Source organism: Osmerus mordax, chromosome 4, assembly GCF_038355195.1.
Source record: "Osmerus mordax isolate fOsmMor3 chromosome 4, fOsmMor3.pri, whole genome shotgun sequence".
Taxonomy (NCBI): Eukaryota; Metazoa; Chordata; class Actinopteri; order Osmeriformes; family Osmeridae; genus Osmerus; species Osmerus mordax.
Genome location: NC_090053.1, coordinates 15,710,765 through 15,729,739, shown reverse-complemented (window position 1 = coordinate 15,729,739; position 18,975 = coordinate 15,710,765). Strand labels below are relative to the sequence as shown.

Below are 18,975 nucleotides of genomic sequence, written 5' to 3'. Positions count from 1 at the left end.
CTATTGCACAGTTTATTTTGGAGAAAGTATGAAAATAATCTTTATTAATAAATATTGCACAACAGTGGAGTTGGTTGGTCACCAGATAAAGAAAATAATAATAACATACATGGACAGTATGGGGGCTGGGGAACCTCGGCAATGGGCCACTAGAAGAACTGATGTCAGGCCAGGTCTCTAGGTCTCTATAACACGTGGTCTTGTGCACACTCAATAACGTGTTTAAATTCAGGGAAAATGCACTACAATATTCACGCCACACGTGATACGTGACCAAGCAATTAAGAGTTCCCCTACAAACACACCGCACTCTCTGTAGGCTACTAGGGTGAGAAAAACTACAGAGACCGGCTATGGATAAGTCGCTAGTGGCCTTACCAGCACTGAGGTTATTAGCTATGAAGGGGGAAAGGGAGACAGACTGGAAATAAAGTAAAAACAATAATAATAAGTCCACTCTAGCCGGCGGCACACATTTACACCTATACATTTACATTTAGTCATTTAGCAGACGCTCTTATCCAGAGCGATAAGAGCGTACATATACGACACAGGCCGATAGGCTAGAGGAACTTAAACCGACACAATAAAGTAAAGAATCTATGAGCGGCACCAATGCATCAAACACACATTTACAAAAAAAAAGAAAGAGAACAGCAACTAGCACTCCTGTGTAGCTGCGAGGGTCTGACACTGCAAGCATATAATACACTGGTAAAAGATACATAAACATTACATCATGATTTGCCCATATACTACAACCAGAATAGTAAAAGACCGTGGCTACGTTTAATAACGTACCTTGTTACACACAACAACACGGCGTCACTCCCCCACACGCACATCGACATACAGCGGCTCCGCTTTCCTATACAATAGGTAACAAGTAGCAACTTAGCAAGCTAGTCAACAGTGACGGAAAAACTTAGGAACCTTTGCTCAGACATACCTGTCGATTTCACGCAGCACCCGTGCCCACTTGCTACATAAATGTAAATGAAAATACTAATAATACATATTTATGTCTCCCCTGTCCTTCCCCTGTGTGCACCTTCCCCTTCTATAATTGTACGTTTTGCTCCTTCCCAATATCCTCCCCTGTCTTTGCCCCCCCCCCCCCCCCCCCCCCCCCTCAGATTCATCTGTTATCTCTATTTAACATTGACCTCCATAGTCTATTTGTCTGCTTGTCTGCCTCTCGTCTCATTGCCTGTTGTCCATCTGTCTGTCTGTCTGTCTTCCTGTACTGTATATTTATTGTCTGTCTGCTTTGTCCTTCTCTGTGCCCGCCATTTCTGGCCCGCCCCAACGGTTCTTTTAAGAAACAAAGTTCTGCTGTCAAGTAAGTTTAACATTGAAACAATAGTCATGTTTAATTAAGTATTGTCATAATCCAATAATAATAAAATCTAAAGCCTATGTCCGCCTTGTCAAAATACCTTTAACATAGTATGGTTGCCAGAAAGATAAACTGATGGAAATGAAAATCAAACCACATCTGCACAACAAAAGTAAAATGAACTTTCTTTTCAGATGGCAGGTTCTACCAAAAAGAGCTGCACCTCCTGCAAAGGCCACATCAGGGTGGCATGCAAAAAGTGTCCCTTGTGTGGAGCAGTCCAGCCCATGAAAAGTAAATTGGAGTCACAGAAGAAACGCTATGATACCCAGTGGGCAGCAACGACTCTTAAGGGAAATAACATCCCCAAAGTCCTTAACTCTGCCAATTTAATGGTAGGATAACAAAAATCTTCAGTCCCTGTCTCTTCACCAAGAACAGCATGAGTGACTAATACATTTTGTCCTTTCATTGTTTCAGGTACACAAATTAGATAAGCTTGGGTTCGTCCCCTTACTTTTCCTGGGACGCAAGTCCAAAATGTCCTGCGGCTGGTCTGAGGTGGTGTGTCCTCAGGAATTTATGGATATGAATGGGACAGCCATCAAAACCATAAAGGACATTTTTGACAGTGCTTTGACAAGTAGGTGACAGACCCAGTGTTGATATATGTGTGCAGACATATTGTAGACAGATGTGTTAGGCATACTTCGGGTTGGCAATGTAATAATTGTAATTTCCCCTCATAACTTTATCAGGTTCAGGATAAGATAAATTGTAGAGAGTCCCTAAAGCCATAACATTATGACCACCTGTCTAATATTGTGTAGGACCCCCTTTTTCTCCTCCTTGTCAGAACAGCCCTGACCCTTCGACTCCACTAGACCTCTGAATATGTGCTACATTTACATGTATTCATTTAGCAGACGCTTTTATCCAAAGCGACTTCCAAGAGAGAGCTTTACAAAATGCGGAGGTCACTGATAATAACAACAAGATAGGGATGTGTTCTCTGCCTGATGCTGGCAGACATTTCCTCCATCTTATTCTGCAACTCCACAGGTGCATCACTGTCCTCCACTGGTGCTGGTTAAGAAAAGAGAACACCCAAGTACAAACATGAGTTGAGGACAAACAAATACTTTCATGCATTCTTGCTAAACCCAGATCGACAGTCATTCATATGACATTTGTAGTCTATCAGCAGTAGTAAAATTATATAATGTTCATTTTGTGTATGGACATACCACTCTCAGCCCACCCCTGCAGGTCACCCACTGCAGGATTGTGGAGTTGTCGACTGACAGCTCTGTCGTTAAGGCCTCCAGGCTGTCTTTTTGTTGTTGCAGACTTTGCTTGGTCTAAATAAGGAAAGAAAAACACAAATGCTTATGCACTTTACGACGTACGACTAAAACAAAGGCTGAATGAGATGGTTGATCTACATTATATATATATATATGCTTTATTGCATTGAGAACATTCCAGGGTACCTTCAGGCTACCTCACACTTAATTCCATGGGCCTTTGCATGGAGGACGGAAAGAAAGGGCTTCATGCCTAGAAGATGTTGTAGTTCTGGGCATACTCTGCAGACCTTCTGCAAGTAGGCCCAGTACTTGCACATAAGATCAGTGCAGAAGAAAGTTGCAGTGTTGCCCAATTCCTTCTGCAAGTAGAGGGCATTTGCATATATTTCCCCCCTAAACATATTAAGGCCTCTAAGGATTGTGCCATGCCTGCAGACAGCAAGCTCAATGCCCTCTTCATTAAGCTTGCTGCTAGATTTTCTCGAGATCTCCTTAGCAGCAGCAAATTCAGCCCCACCACAGACACCCTTTCCGGGAACCTTCGGATAAACACACACAAAATCCCAGAAAATGTTCAATGAAGGTCTACACAATATTTAAAATTCAAACTTGTAATCAAATAATAACTACGTCATAATCAGAAATTACTTACATGCTTGGCGGCCTTGTGGACATGGTCTACAAACTCTGACACCTTGCTGTCCTCGCAAAGGAAAACACCTTCCAAGTGGCCATGACTGTCCTGACTACACAAAGGAGTTAAATCTGTTAACAGATGGTACTCTACTACACAATGTTTATTACATTGTATTATTTCTATTAACATGGAAGTGGAAGATTACTGTCCAGATACTTTAGGAGTTACCAGTAAATAGTTTGCATTACATACCTCCCTGCCTTCTTGAAACGATAATGCTTGCGATTGCCATCCACTGCTACAGCAAGAATTTCGGGAGTGCATGGAGGGCAGACAAACGGCTGCTCCTGGCACATCTTGTCAACCTCATATCTGCAGATGGCCCATTCCATGAAACTTTGGTGGAAAGTGTCTCCAGATATTTTACCACTCTGTTTCAAAAAAAAATATATATCAGTGAATAGTCTGATACTATGTAGGTTATTTCTTATCTTATTTGTCCAAACATATACAATGTGTATAGTTTACGAGGCAGTGATGAATATATCCCATATATATATATATGGGAGTCAGGTGGCTGAGCGGTTAGGGAATCGAGCTAGTAATCTGAAGGTTGCCAGTTTGCAACGTGCAAATGTCGTGCAAATGACGTTGTGTCCTTGGGCAAGGCACTTCACCCTACTTGCCTCGGGGGGAATGTCCCTGTACCTACTGTAAGTCGCTCTGGATAAGAGCGTCTGCTAAATGACTAAATGTTAATGTTAATATCCACTATTAGTGCCACACACGGTACTCACTCTTCCAAAGCGGCTTTTTTTTTTGTCTAGCATTGTGGTAAATGCCAGATGGGACAGTCCAGGTGCTGACATTTTTAACTCCAGGTATGACTGGAAAACGTCAACATGAAACAGGCTATTGAAGTTGACTGTCCCTGGCCAGTACCCACTTTGCACAACGTCTTCCAGCGCAGGTGTCCAATGAGAGGCACAACATTCACAATGTGCTTCAGGGAGGACAAGATCATAGCGACCTAAAGTGGTAATAATGTCACAGGACATAATTTAACAGCAATATGTGTTTGTTGATATTCACTGCTACCTGCAAGAGTATGCATGTTCACATGTGAGATTAATAAAATGATTGTGCTTCTTAAATGGAAATGTGTAAAACTCACCATTCATGGTCACTAAAACAATGGACCTCCCCACACTAACAGTCATGGGGAGCTGGCAGGTTTGGCAGGGTGATACCTCTAAAGGTAGAAGTTGAGCTACATAATATTTAAAAGACACAGCATGGGGATTGTGTATCAGTAATCTTGCGTCTAATGTCCTAATAGTCATTGCATAAGTGCCTCAAGCCATATCCAACATTTTACAATATTGATGTTAGATTACATTAGACATTTAGAGGAGGTTTCATGACCAAACACCTTACCTTGGTGGGTAAGGGAATATTGCCCGTCAGCATCCTGGCTGACAAATGAGGTGGGAGGCACAGGGTGGAGGTAGCCTGAGATCAGGGATCTCCGGTTGTGCAGAACATGTCTGGTGTGTTGCTCTTTGTCACAGGCCATGCACAGATACTGGTGAGGTAAGCACTCACTACACCTCATCACAGCCACTCCTTGCCTACACCACTGGCAGGTGGTGGGCAATACTGCCTCATCTGACAGCATGCTGTTGATGAGATGCGGGCGGGACACTTTCCACCTCTCTGCAGAACAGGCATTTCGAATTCCCGAATCTTGTGCCTCTGTGTGTTTCTCACACTCAGGGGCTGCGGCTGACCATCAAGTAACATTTCTTTGACCGCTTGAAGAAGGGAATCTGTAGATGAAAGAAATTGGTAGTACAGAACATTAACTGGAGAGGTATTTTTGAGTTTGGCATTACCTGTTCAAACTAAAATTTAAAAAATTGTTACTCACAAAGAACTGATTTCGATCAATACTTCTGTCGATCAATTTCTTGTTAGTTACTGCATCCATTCAGAAACGAAGTGTAGTACCAACCCTTTCCGTTTTGAGTTAATGTAATGTGTTTTTGAGTTAATGTAATGTCGTTTCCTATTTGGGGGAGGTGAGCAAGTTATCCTATTTGGGGGAAGTTGACTCGTATTTGGGGGGAGTGTTTTCATTTGGGGGATGCACTCATGTTAGTGGGTGTGATTTGGACTTCAGGGCCACCGTAGAGAACTGCCACTCTCGGGAAACTTCCGGGTTCTGAACTGGATAAAATACACACTGCTGGCTGAGATTTTTTTAAAGTCGCCTTTCTGTTCTAAAAAGCCTTTGAAAATGTAATTGACGTCATACACATCGTACGACCAGAGCTACTGCTTTACGGCAAGCTTTGGTCACTTCCTTTTTTCTCTCAAGGCATCGACAACACAGCTTACAAGTTAGGCTCTCCCTGTCAATACACATGCTAGAAAGAGTTTTGGCTTGCTAATGTTGTTGCTAATGTTGCTAATGCTCTCACAGTATGATTCCGCTTCGGATGCCATCAAGCGGGAGCTCTGGTCGTGTCAGTCAATGCTAGTGTGTTATGGGCAACAACGACTCACCCTGTAAGAAATCAAAAGGACATAAGTTCTCGTTCATTCAACTTTAATCCATGTTGAACATACACAAACTACAATCAAATCGGAGATTTCTCAACGACAATCAGGCGAAAGAGACAAATTTAGCCGTTTAGCTCCATAGACTCCCATTCAACATGCACTCTCTCCCGATCACCCCCAGTGGAACTCTGGTGGAACTGCAGCCAAATTCGGTACAATGGGGCTTAATAGGGAGTGGCAAGGCTCTCCTTAAACAGGCTCTGCCAGCAGAGTGGTGTTGTTTCAGCAGCGTAAATAGATTTTTTTAGTTGTTTTGATGTTGTCCCCAAAAAGGGCAATGTTGCCGCAAATAACATGGAAGGGAGACAACTTGTCAAACCATTACGACTGTTAAAATGCGTAAATTGTAGACCTACCAAATCTACTTAACCCTCCTGCTGCCTTCGGGTCACATGACCCAAAGGTTCATAACGAACCATCGTTGTGTTTACCCAATTTTACCCAATACAAAAACAAATACAAATAATTTTCTTTTAACCATTCCAATGTGGGGGGTCTGAGACAGCCCGACAGTTAAAAGAAAATGCTTCACTTTGTTTTTGTATGAGGTAAATTTGTCACAACACCAAGGTGGGTCACAATGACTGATGGGTTAGAATGACCCGAAGATAACACAAGGGTTAACATATATATGTATTTAGGCCTACTGATAATTAGCGTAATTTGATGAGCTGTCTGAAACTGTTCTGACAGTAGGCTATAGCCTATGGCCGATATTCTCAACAGGAGATTGAGAATAATAGCCCAAAAAAGAACGTGGCACTTGATGTGGGCTAATAATGTTTTTGTCTTGAACAAAATTAATAAATTACTTCAAAATAACTTTGCCACACACATTTATTAACTGATAGGCTAAATGCTGAGCTTTAAGATAAAAGGGAAAGATAACCATGACTAAAATGGGGATTCACTGAAATAACTAGTATTGCACAGATCCAGCACCGACTTCAGATCAGAAGGTGACCAAAACTGTAGCACACTTTGCTTGGCAGAACAGTCATTTAAAATTGCTCAGCATGACTAAGAATATATCATTATTATATTACGCGTGCATATTTAATCCAAATCCAATTATTACTATTCTGGCTGACAGTGTATGGACAGCTGCCCCATATTTCCATATTTCCAATTAACATAGTCAGCCTCCACAGATCCAGAGGTGGCTTGGACAGTGACAGACTGTGGCTGTGTCAAGGGTTGTCACAGCCTCACTTTGGGAAAGCATGCCCTAGTGGGAACATTAGGGGAGACTGTTGGGCACAGCATCTAATCGTCTTCTTTGGAAAGGGCAACATTCGGGACACTGTCATGTAGGGGCAGCATAAAGGGCACTTCATAACAACACACTTTTCCATTGGAAGTAAGGGGCATGGGAACAGTCCAATTTAGACCATTGTCAGGGCACCTTATAGGCATCACATTTTCTTATACTGCATCACATTTTCTCTACTATAAAGGAACTCATGAAGACATGTTTTTACATTTATAGAGGGCACACTGTCATTTATTGCATGGGGCATCCTGTGCACTCAAGCATATTTCACAATGTGAATGGCAGACAGTAGGGCACTTATTTTTGCCACTCTAGAGGGCATTTTAGAAACACTTTTTCAACCATGGGGGCACCAGGCAGTCACCCCCTGAGTCTTCCAGTGGGCCTGGATACACCCATGGGGACAGTATATTGCACCTATAATATTGGGGAAGCCAAAAGGAGAGGTAATATAGAGGCTTGTCATCTTATAGGCTACTTTAAACAATGACAATACTTTATACAATTGAATAAAAAGTCTCCTTGATTCTTTGTGTTTCAAGATGACCTGAAAAACTGATGATAATACTAATCTACTAATAATCAGGTACTGCTTTGGAGCAAGGTTTACCCTTCATATTTCCTGGCATAGTTGCCCGTTCAAGAATATCCCACATGCAAAGACACACAGAGAAGCAGACAAACTGAACAGTGTCAAGGCTTGGCAACAGTGAGTTTGCTTCCTTGTGTGTGATTCCAGCAGACTACATAGTCTATGGCTACCTACATAGACTGCAGTCTACTACCCTCCTTTCTACTATTATAGTCTACTATTCTCCTTTCTATTACTTTCTACAAAGGATGGTAGGCTGCTCTTATGTGTTCATTGCCTTCCTTAAGAGTTTCTAAAGTGTCATTTCATATATATATATATTTATGTATTATTTTTTTTAAGAATGACAATTAAATCTATCTAGATAAACTATGCTGGCCTGCTGAACCTATACTTCTTCCACAGATACTGGTCAGGGAAGCATTACTTCTGTCTCTAAAGATCCTTGGGGCTGGTGGGATAAACGCTCTTTGTATAATCTGAGCACCTTCATCCACCACAGGGTTGTCAAAGAACAGAGAGATTCTGTTTCAGCCTGTTTGAAATTATTTGCAACACATTTTAGTTTAGCTTAACTTTTTTTTTTTTATTGCTCGAAAAGTACAAAGTATACAGATAATGGTACACAGGTCAGTATACAAGTGTATAAACAACTGAAATAAGAAAAATAAAAAATATTGCCAGGGGAATTACAAAAACATATTAAATGAGGTCCATATATTAAACGTTCTTAAGGCCTTTTTGTTGTGGGATTTAGAAAGTAAAGACATGTCATTTGCAAACTCACAAAGGAAAAGTATAAAATACGGTTTCTTATTGCTGAATTTACATTTGTGAATGTGAAAGTTTGCCATTAAGATCAATACATTTATTACAAAGTATTCATTTTTTTCTCTCTGATTTTTGTGGAAACAAAATATCACATTTTCCCACATCAAAACAAAATAATTACAGATATGATCAACTATAAATCTGCTGAAGTTTTGCCAGAATGCTTGGGTGTGTAAGCAGTGCCAGAAGAGGTGCAGGACAGTTTCAGAGTGATCTTCGCAGAAGCAACATTTGACATTTATGTCTCTTTTATACTTAACCATATAATGATTAGCAGGGTAGAATCTGTGTAAAATTCTAAATGAAACCTCCTTCACCTTGTTCAGAATAAGGTACTTGTGAGGAACCATCCAGACTTTTCTCCAATCAACATTATCAACCAATTGGTTCCAATATGAGATGACATGTGGAACTGACACAATGTCTTTCTGAAACAAAGCACGTATGTCCTTACTACTGTGAGGATGTTGAGAGAAACACACTTTTCCAACTGGCGAATCGGCTGGATCGGGAAGGGAGGCAAAAGTATGTAGAGGTCTGACTGCATTTCTAAAAAGCATTATTACGCCTGATGGAATGGCATCAAATACTATAGCAAATTCTCTTGGCGTAACTGGAATATTGTATGTTGATAAAAACCTTCCATAAGAGAACAAGTGCCCCTCTTCATCAAACAGCTGGTTCACCAGCAGAATCTGACTTTCTCCCCATCTCTCAAAAAAAAGTGATTTGTTTTTGTATACAATATCTCTATTGTTCCAGATAAGGTACCTGTGTGGTGAGAAATTGTGCTTGTATATCAGAGACCATGCTTATGGAACACCGATAACTTAACAGGAAGTTTGTCCACATTGTAATTACAATTCAAAATAAAAGTCAAACTACCAAAACGAGAAAAAATATAATGGGGAATTTAATTCCAGATCGAGACAGGGTTTTTCAAAAAATTCCTAGCCCATTTAATTTTAAAAGTATTATTTAGCGTAGTGAAGTCCAAAAAGTTCTGCCCACCAAATTCGTAAGTATTCATAGTATTCACAACACTCTTCCTGATATAGTGTGTGCGATTTTTCCAAATAAAGTTAAAAAGCATGCGATCGATGTCTTTACTAGTTTTATTGTCAACGTGTAAGGAGAGAGCTGCGTATGTAATCCGAGATAACCCTTCGGCCTTGGTAAGTAACACCCTGCCTTTGAGAGATAAATCCCTTGCTAACACCTCCCTGGAGACATGCCATGTGCCAGCCTGTCTCAAGTCCTCCACCATCATCCCTGTGCCCAAAAAGCCAAGGCCAACAGGACTCAATGACTACAGACCCGTCGCCCTGACCTCTGTGGTAATGAAGTCTTTTGAGCGCCTTGTGCTGGCACACCTCAAAGCCATCACAGACCCTTTCCTGGACCAACTGCAGTTTGCCTACAGAGCCAACAGATCTGTGGATGACGCCGTTAACATGGCCCTCCTGGGGAGTCGCACCCAGTGAAAAAAAACAAAACAGAGACTTTCTTTCATCTTCGGTTTTGTGCTTCACGGAGACATGGCTGTGCGATTTGATCCCGGACACTGCATTACATCTGGCAGGCTTTCAACTCGTGAGAGCTGACCGGGACATTGCACTCTCCGGCAAAACCAAAGGTGGTGGTATTTGTTTCTACATCAACAGTGGCTGGTGTGTAGATGTGAACGTGCCCGACTTCCTGTCTGACAGGAAGCAGTGCGTTAAGCTGGGAACACAAGTCGCTGACTCCCGGTCCATCAGCACCGGAGCACCTCAGGGCTGCGTGCTTTCTCCTCTGCTCTTCTCCCTGTACACCAACAGCTGCACCTCCAGTCATCCGTCCGTCAAACTCCTGAAGTTTGCGGACGACACCACCCTTATTGGGCTCATCTCTGGTGGAGACGAGTCTGATTATAGGTGGGAAGCGGCCAACCTGGTGACCTGGTGCAGCCAGAACAACTTAGAGCTCAATGCTCTTAAGACAGTGGAGATGGTTGTGGACTTCAGGAAGAACACAGCCCCACTCACCCCCATCACCCTGTGTGACTCCTCAGTCAACACTGTGGAGTCCTTCCGCTTCCTGGGCACTATCCTCTCCCAGGACCTCAAGTGGGAACTGAACATCAGCTCCCTCATCAAGAAAGCACAACAGAGGATGTACTTCCTTCGGCAGCTGAAGAAGTTCAACCTGCCAAAGACAATGATGGTGCACTTCTACTCAGCCATCATTGAGTCCATCCTCACCTCCTCCATCACCGTCTGGTACGCTGCTGCCACTGCCAAGGACAAGAGCAGGCTGCAGCGTATCATCCGCACTGCTGAGAAGGTAATTGGCTGCAATCTGCCTACCCTCGAGGACCTGCACACCTCGAGGACCCTGAGGCGAGCGAGGAAGATTGTTGCCGACTCCTCCCACCCTGGACACTCCCTGTTTCAGTCACTCCCCTCTGGCAGAAGGCTGCGGTCCATCAGGACCAATACCTCACGCCACAAAAACAGTTTCTTCCCTTCCGCTGTTGGCCTCTTCAACAAGGCCAAGGGACCACACTGACTCTAATGACTTCCTGCTTTAACACACTGCTTTTTGCACTGCATTACAAAATTGTATCTTGTACATTTGTATTTTTTGTAATATTTGTATTTTTATATTGTAAATTACAGCAACTTATATTTTATTTTATTGTATATTTTATTTAATTCTAATTCCACTTAGTACTGCTAGTTTATGTACCCTTAGTATAGATAGTCCACATATTAAAATTTTAGGTCCCTATATGTTTATTGTATGCACCTTCCTGTCAAAGCAAATTCCTTGTCTGTGCAAACCTTCATGGCGAATAAATCCCATTCTGATTCTAGCGGGTGGGGGTGTAAGGCTGAAAGAGACTTGATGTAGTCGGGTGCAGTCCCGTTCACCGCTCGGAAGGTCAGTACCAGGGTCTTGAATCTGATACGGGCCATGATGGGAAGCCAGTGAAGGGGGATGAGGAGCAGGGTAACATGGGAGCATCTGGGTAGATTGAGAATCAGACGGGCTGCCGCGTTATGAATCCTCTGGAGAGGGCGGGTTGCGCATGCTGGGAGACCGGCGAGCAGCGAGTTGCAGTAGTCCAACTTTGAGAGGACAAGTGCTTGGACTAGCAGCTGGGTGGAATGCTCAGACAGTTATCTCCTGATCTTCCAGATGTTGTAGAGGGGGAATCTACACGACCGGGAGACCGCAGCAATGTGGGCTGTGAGGGAGAGCTCGTCATCCATGGTCACCCCGAGGTTCCTGGCAGAGGATGAAGGGGTCACCGTCGCAGATCCCAGGGTGATTGAGAGATTGTGGGAGATAGAGGGTTTGGCCGAGATGATGAAGAGTTCTGTTTTGGCGAGGTTCAGCTGGAGGTGGTGCGCGGTCATCCAGGCGGAGTTGTCTGTGAGGCAGGCCTCGATCCTAGCTGAGATCCCCGGATCAGTCGGGGGGAACGACAGGTACAGCTGTGTGTCGTCATCGTAGCAGTGGTAGGAGAAGCCATGGGAGGTGATGATTGGTCCAAGCGAGGTGGTGTACAGGTAGAAGAGGAGGGGTCCAAGGACGGAGCCCTGTGGGACACCAGTGGAGAGTTGGCGGGGGCCTGACAGTTTGCCTCCCCAGGAGACCTGGTAGGATCTTCCCGACAGGTAGGTTGAGATCCACTGAAGTGCAGTGCCAGTGATGCCCATTTCGGAAAGTCTGGTGAGCAGGATTTTATGGTTAACCGTATCAAACGCTGCAGAAAGGTCAAGCAGAATGATGACGGATGACCTCGAAGCCGCTCTGGCAGACTGGAGGGCAGTGGTGACTGACAGGAGGGCAGTTTCTGTCGAGTGGCCAGTCTTGAAGCCCGATAGGTTGGGGTCAAGCAGGTTGTTCTGAGAGAGAATGTTTGACAGTTGGTTAGATACAGGGTGTAAATAAATGACTAATTATATAATGGAATGCCTAATTGACATACAAAATGTATAAATTACTAATTAAATGAGACTCAAAATGTTACATGTACTAGTGTGTATATATATTTTTTAGATTTTCATGTGTTCACATTTATTTATTTATACTTTCATTTATCCACGGTGTAAAATAAATCTGTCGTCACCTGTGAAAAGTCAGGGGGCGGGTTAAAGCCTCTGATTGGTGGTTCAACTTGAATCAACTGCTTTTGACTAATTCAAGATGGCAGCACTCAGTGGGGATTCAATGAATGAAACATGCTACAGTGGCCGAAATGTTGGCTGTAGCTGAAGAGATGGAGGCAACTGCCAATTCACCATTTATTTTACATCATATTGAAGGATTCGCTGAAATGATGGCAATGATATCGGCCCTGACTGACACAGACATCAATCGACATGTGTTCTCGATCCTCGGGGAGATGGTACAGCAGATGAGGCTGCAGAGTGAGACTATAGAGGATCCCTCAGGATCGAAGTATAAATACATGTGAACACATTAAAACGTAAATCTATATATATACGCACAAATACATGTATTTATATATTTAGTGGCTCATTTAATTTGTAATTTATACATTTTGTATGTCAATTAGGCAATAAATTATATAATTAGTCATTTATTTAAGCTTTGTATTTTATAAGTATTTCACCATTCAATTTATTTATTTAGTTTTGGCCCCTATAATCCTCCATAATTGAGTATTTGATAACAACTCTATTTCAGATTTGAATTAAGCTGTTTTAGACCACTAGATGGCGAGGTATGTCTGTCATCAAAATCAGGCAACTGGGTGACTAAGACATTCTAAAATAGGTGATGTTGGTTCGGTAGCAAGCTGTCCACAATAAGGGACAATAATACAATAATGTATACTCTAGCCTTCTTGGTGTGATTATTTTAATCCCAAATATGGGTATTATCAGAGCTCTGAATAATATAATCTCTTATTTGGTTGCACACAGTATAGGATTCATGTTACATTTATCACATATCCACTGTCAAATAAAGCTAATCAAATCTACAATATTTCAGGTCATGCTATCAAGCTGTGCAAAAGAGTTTGTTTCAAGCAACATTCATGGTAGAGCAGAGAGGATTGAGTTGACAAGCAGAACTGTTAGGAACTCAGTGACTTATGCTTACTTGGATTGTACAGGATTGGATTGTGGGAGTCAGTTGGCTGAGCGGTGAGGGAATCGGGCTAGTAATCCAAAGGTTGCCAGTTCGATTCCCGGTCATGCCAACTGACATTGTGTCCTTGGGCAAGGCACTTCACCCTACTTGCCTCAGGGGAATGTCCCTGTACTTAGTGTAAGTCGCTCTGGATAAGAGCGTCTGCTAAATGACTAAATGACTAAATGTACAGTAATGCACTGTCAATATATGCGAGGGAAGTTCATTTTCTCAAACTTTGAATTAGCCTGAAAGGAAACGAATGGTGAGCCCTTACCCTGTATCTAGCTTCCCACCATGTTCATTTATCTATTCACATGAATTGTTGTACTTCTGACTTGCTCACAACCTTCCCCACTGCCAACTCTGCCGGGAGACATTTACCATTGATTATACTGTATCAATAGCCACAGTCCACCCACCTTCTTCCTTTAAAAGCCATTTCAAGGTTGAATACAATACAGTGCTTGTCATTTATAAATATAGGAGATAACAGTCTTACATGAACCCTATTTTTTAATCACAGTAATAGAACGCCATGTGATTCAACTGAAGATTAGAAATTTCACAGCTGCCGTGGCTGCTGACGTTTTGACTTCTGAGATATTATCAGATTATCTCACCGCACATTTGCCCCATCTCACCGCCTCCATCACAGTCAGCAGCCATTGTTGGAGTTTAATACATTTCAGTCTGGACCTCATAATTAAAAATATGCCAGATAAACTACCAGAGATTCATATCTAGGAATACGGCTGGACTAAGCTAACTTCACTGAAGTTAATTTGATTCTTTTTAAATGTTTTGTTGAATGATTGTGATGTGAAAGCATGTAATTCCTTGTAAATTACAGAAAGTTAATGAACACCACGGTTGCTTGATCAAGTTATGATCCCTGTGTGAGACATTGAACATGCAGCACTAAAGGACAACTGGGCCATCACAGGGCTTAGAAACCCCCCAGAACTCCAACCTTCTATAGGCTACTGAAGCGTGTGTGTGTTTGTAGGAGGGGTTGATATACAGAATACATATCGCATTACAGTTTTTTTCAAATGCTTACACACATTTTTTTTGCTTGTCCTCTTTTTTTCAAAACTTAACACACAAATCCAACAACTGCACACACAAAATGCAAAATGCCTCGCTTCTCTTGCAAAATGAAGCACTGCATTCAAAATATCACAAACACGTCTCAAAAGCACACATTTGTCTCATGTTGCAAACACTTTTGCCATTATGTTACATTTTTGGATATATCATATACACACAGTTATTCAAAACCTAAAGCTCTTCTTTCATGAGCTCCTTTGTACATTTCTGTACAAGATTGAAAGTAAATGGCAGAGATTATGAAAAATTCATGGTAAACACGAAAACAAGATTGAAACCAAACTTATTTTTTTACTATAAGAATTTGTGGTTGTGAATACAGTATTACACAGTACAAAAGAAAGAGTGTAGTAGGACAGAAACCAAACCTTATTGTGAAAAAGGGGATTACGGAATGGTGTGTCTGTGTGTGCCATGAACTGTAGCATACAGTAATATATACTATTTTATACAATATTGTCAAAATGTCTTCTTACAGTCACTGTACTGTTGCACGGTATGATACAGTAATCCACCAGACTGTGACCAATCATTCAGTGCACTGCAGTCAATGGATGCATGGGTGCTAAAATATATGTTTGTGTATAGTATACTGTGTGTTGTGCTGAAACAGCTATTACTGTATGTGTACATTAGAACATGTGTATATTACAGTATATTATTACATACCTGTTATTTCTTCTACAGTAAAGGTTCAAATTATACCCACCACTGTAAATCAACTCAAATTAGGCTATTTATAGGCCTATTCTAAAGCCATGATTGGTTGGTGTTGAGTAAAGCAATGAGTGTTTGCACATGTGAGGAGTTAGTGTAAGGCACTGATGAATTAGTGTAGCATTTTGATGTTTTAGGAAATTGAAAACTGAGTCAAAGGACCAAAATGTGCATATGGTTTTGCAGATTTGAGGTGTGGTTCTGGTGTTTGAGTGTCAGGTTTCAGAAATTGTGTGAAAAGTAAGGAATTTGTGTGTAAGCATTTGAAAAAAACTATAAAGCTGCTGATTAGCAGGACACATATCTGTTTGATTCTGCGAGGGCTGCGAAGAGCAGAAAGATAACACTGACCTTGTAATTCACACATTACAGGTAAGAGGGGAGTCAGGTGGCTGAGCGGTTAGGGAATCGGGCTAGTAATCTGAAGGTTGCCAGTTCGATTCCCGGCCGTGTCAAATGACGTTGTGTCCTTGGGCAAGGCACTTCACCCTACTTGCCTCGGGGGAATGTCCCTGTACTTACTGTAAGTCGCTCTGGATAAGAGCATCTGCTAAATGACTAAATGTAAATGTAAAATAGCATGTAAAAATAAAGATCTCAGTCTTTAAAGTGTCAGTAAAGTAAATCTTGCCTCAAGTCATCCCATACTTTCTGAGGTCAGAATAAGTATGACTGCTTACTACCAGAATGCACTGTTTTATTGTATCACTCTAAGTGTATCTGGTGCACAGGAAGTAAACAGAAGCAGACAAAGGCATCAGGTGTGTCTGTGAGGTTCCGTAGTCTCTCCTCCAGATGGTCCGATCCCAGGCAGGCTCCAGAGACGTCTAGCCTGTGCCGCGTCTGCGCCAAACCACGGATAAGCAAAGATATGGATCACAGATAATGGTCTGGTGATTAATGGTGTTTTATTCAAGGCTTGCTGGACAGCCAGACCATCTGGAGAGGCAGGGCAGAGGTATCGCTCTCCTCCTCTCAATTCCTCTGTGTGCAGAGTTTATCTCTCTTGGCTTGGTGAAAACACAAGGCCTCTGCAGTTTCTCCCCCCTTGCTCTCTGCACCTGGTCTCTTGTCTTTCAGAGTGTACGCAGATTCTTCTAAACTTCTGTGCTGTTGTGAATCTGAGTTGCCTTTAACACAAGTTTTTGCACAGCACAGTTTCTGTCATTCTACGCACTGCAGTAGCTTAACCAGGCCAGCACAGAACACCAAAGCCAGCTCAGCCCAGATCTGCATGGCTATGTACTGTGGATCAGTATAGACAGGATACCTTGCTTCTAGTCCAGTGGATATATCCAGGCTGACTGTGTACAGACTCGCTGTACAGAATCTAAGCCACTGTCACTTGTGTTAAGGTTAGTTAAGGTTTGATGACTGAAGACAGTATCCTGTCAAACCCAGATGCAAAGGAAAGTAGGACAGTTCTGAGGACAAAGAGACAGCCCCAGGGAAGTGAGACAGGCCGGAGAACACCAAGACAGGCCAGAGGACAGTGAAAGAGTAAGGCCTGAGCACAGAAGGACAGTTCTGTTCAACATCAGTGTTCCTGGCACCTGATCCTTCCAGATCAACATTGTGACAAGGTGTTACTGCGACGACGGCCCTCTCCAGTACCTGCCACGTCTGTCTGGTCAGAGGTTCCAATCTCAACAGGGATGGCCCTGGTGAAGGAGATGAGACGAAAATAAACTATGAAAAGGAAAAAAAGGCTGGAACCATAGAAAAAGAAAGATAGAGGTCCCATTTCCATCTGCTGTGGCAGGAAGCATAGTTCAGTTTGCAGGACCCAGGGGAGGTCTGACAGAGCCAGAGGGTCTCGTATTTCTCTCCATCTCTTTAATTACCACAGACATGCTTAGCCACTGGGTCTGCCACTGGGAGCAGAGGTCATTTACGCTCCTGAACAAACCTGGCATTTCCTGTGAATGGACTGCTAACATTTTCTGTTTTGTTGAATGGTAGAAGGCCTGCTCTTTGAAGGATAACAAGAGAGCATACCTACACACACACACACACACACACACACACACACACACACACACACACACACACACACTGCAGCATTGTGTTTCTGTAATGGGAAGCAGCTCTTTTCACTGCTACGGTATCTTTTAATCAAGGCAATCACCTCTGAGAGTGCTGCACTGTAAAGCTTATCGAACTGTAACACTAACAGGAAGTGTTAATAGCAAACTAACATTTACACTGAGCAAGTTGAACTACCATTATCTTTAGTTAGCATTTTCCTTGAACCAAGCTTGTTCATACCATGCATTGTAAGCAGGTATCTGTTTCAGTTAATCAAGTTAAATTCAGATTAAGAGAGAAACAAAAAAGCCATTCAGTCAGGCCTGCTCTCTAGTGACAGAGATAGTTTCCACAAAGAAGGGGTATTTCTTCTTTTCTGTAAATAACCATCCCCTAACAAAACACTGGGCTGTATTGTACTTAATCGTTATATCCGATGACACACTGTAATATAGTTTGCTTGAAAGTGGGTAGAGTTTCCCAAGCACAAGCTATGTTTTTGTTTGGTTTTAATCACAACCCCACTGTGGAGAAACTCATGGGAATTTGGCCAGTCATGCTCCAGCCTTCTTGATTTCTCTTTATTGGAAACCTTAGGGCAGTGTGCTGGGAATAGCAACATATACTGTGTCTAGTATGACCCACTCCCCAGGTGTAAATGCATATGATAGTTCCTCTGATGGTGTGCACAGAGAAAGAGAAAGCGAGAGAGGACAGAGAGATGGAGAAAAAAGGAAAGATAGAGATTGAAAGAGAGACAGAGAGAAGAAGAGAGGTAAAGTGAGAGTAGAGAGAAAAACAAAGAAGGTAGTGATTGAGAGAATGAGAAGAGAATGAAGAGAGTGAGATAGAGGAAAACATATATATAAAAGAGCAAAACAGTGAGAAGGAGCGAGAAAGAGAGAGTGAAAGAAAGAAAGAGAAGCATGCGTGTTTCTTTTCTGTAGAGAGAGAATTAGTTATTTGGTGTTACATGCAATCAGATGAGGCCCAGTGGGTGAATTAGCTGTTCTAATGACCTAGGTGTCAGACCTCTTGGAAGAAAGACTCCACAGAGAGTGAGTCAGGGGGCCGGCTCGTCTCACTGCTGCTCCCAGATCTCGCAACGTCTCTATTCCACTACAGAACTCTGAGTACAAAACCAACATCGATGGTACAGTGAATTAATAGTTGTTTTAAACATTTGGGGATAGTTAGACAATCCCTTTGTACGGTGTTGGTTTCTACTGAGAGCTCATATTACTTTAACCAGATACTGTAAGAGCATCAGAAATGTTCATTCATGGAAACTTCCACACTGAGTACAAGTAGCTTTTTCAGTAGAGTAAATTAACAGTTGTTGGTAATGCACATGGGAAG

The 18,975-nt window shown here is 42.3% G+C and overlaps 1 protein-coding gene across 1 annotated transcript; it reads right to left on the bottom strand.

Annotated features, from left to right (window-relative positions):
- Positions 1 to 2,300: 2,300 nt before the first annotated feature.
- On the bottom strand, positions 2,301 to 4,987 carry LOC136941579 (uncharacterized). The gene is made up of 8 exons (XM_067234118.1): positions 4,724 to 4,987; positions 4,461 to 4,556; positions 4,084 to 4,316; positions 3,539 to 3,717; positions 3,302 to 3,395; positions 3,087 to 3,188; positions 2,601 to 2,700; positions 2,301 to 2,425 (listed from the first exon to the last, which is right to left on the bottom strand). Exons 1-8 carry the CDS (start codon positions 4,962 to 4,964, stop codon positions 2,301 to 2,303), a joined length of 1,170 nt encoding a protein of 389 aa, XP_067090219.1. The 5' UTR covers positions 4,965 to 4,987.
- Between the last annotated feature and the right edge of the window lie 13,988 nt (positions 4,988 to 18,975).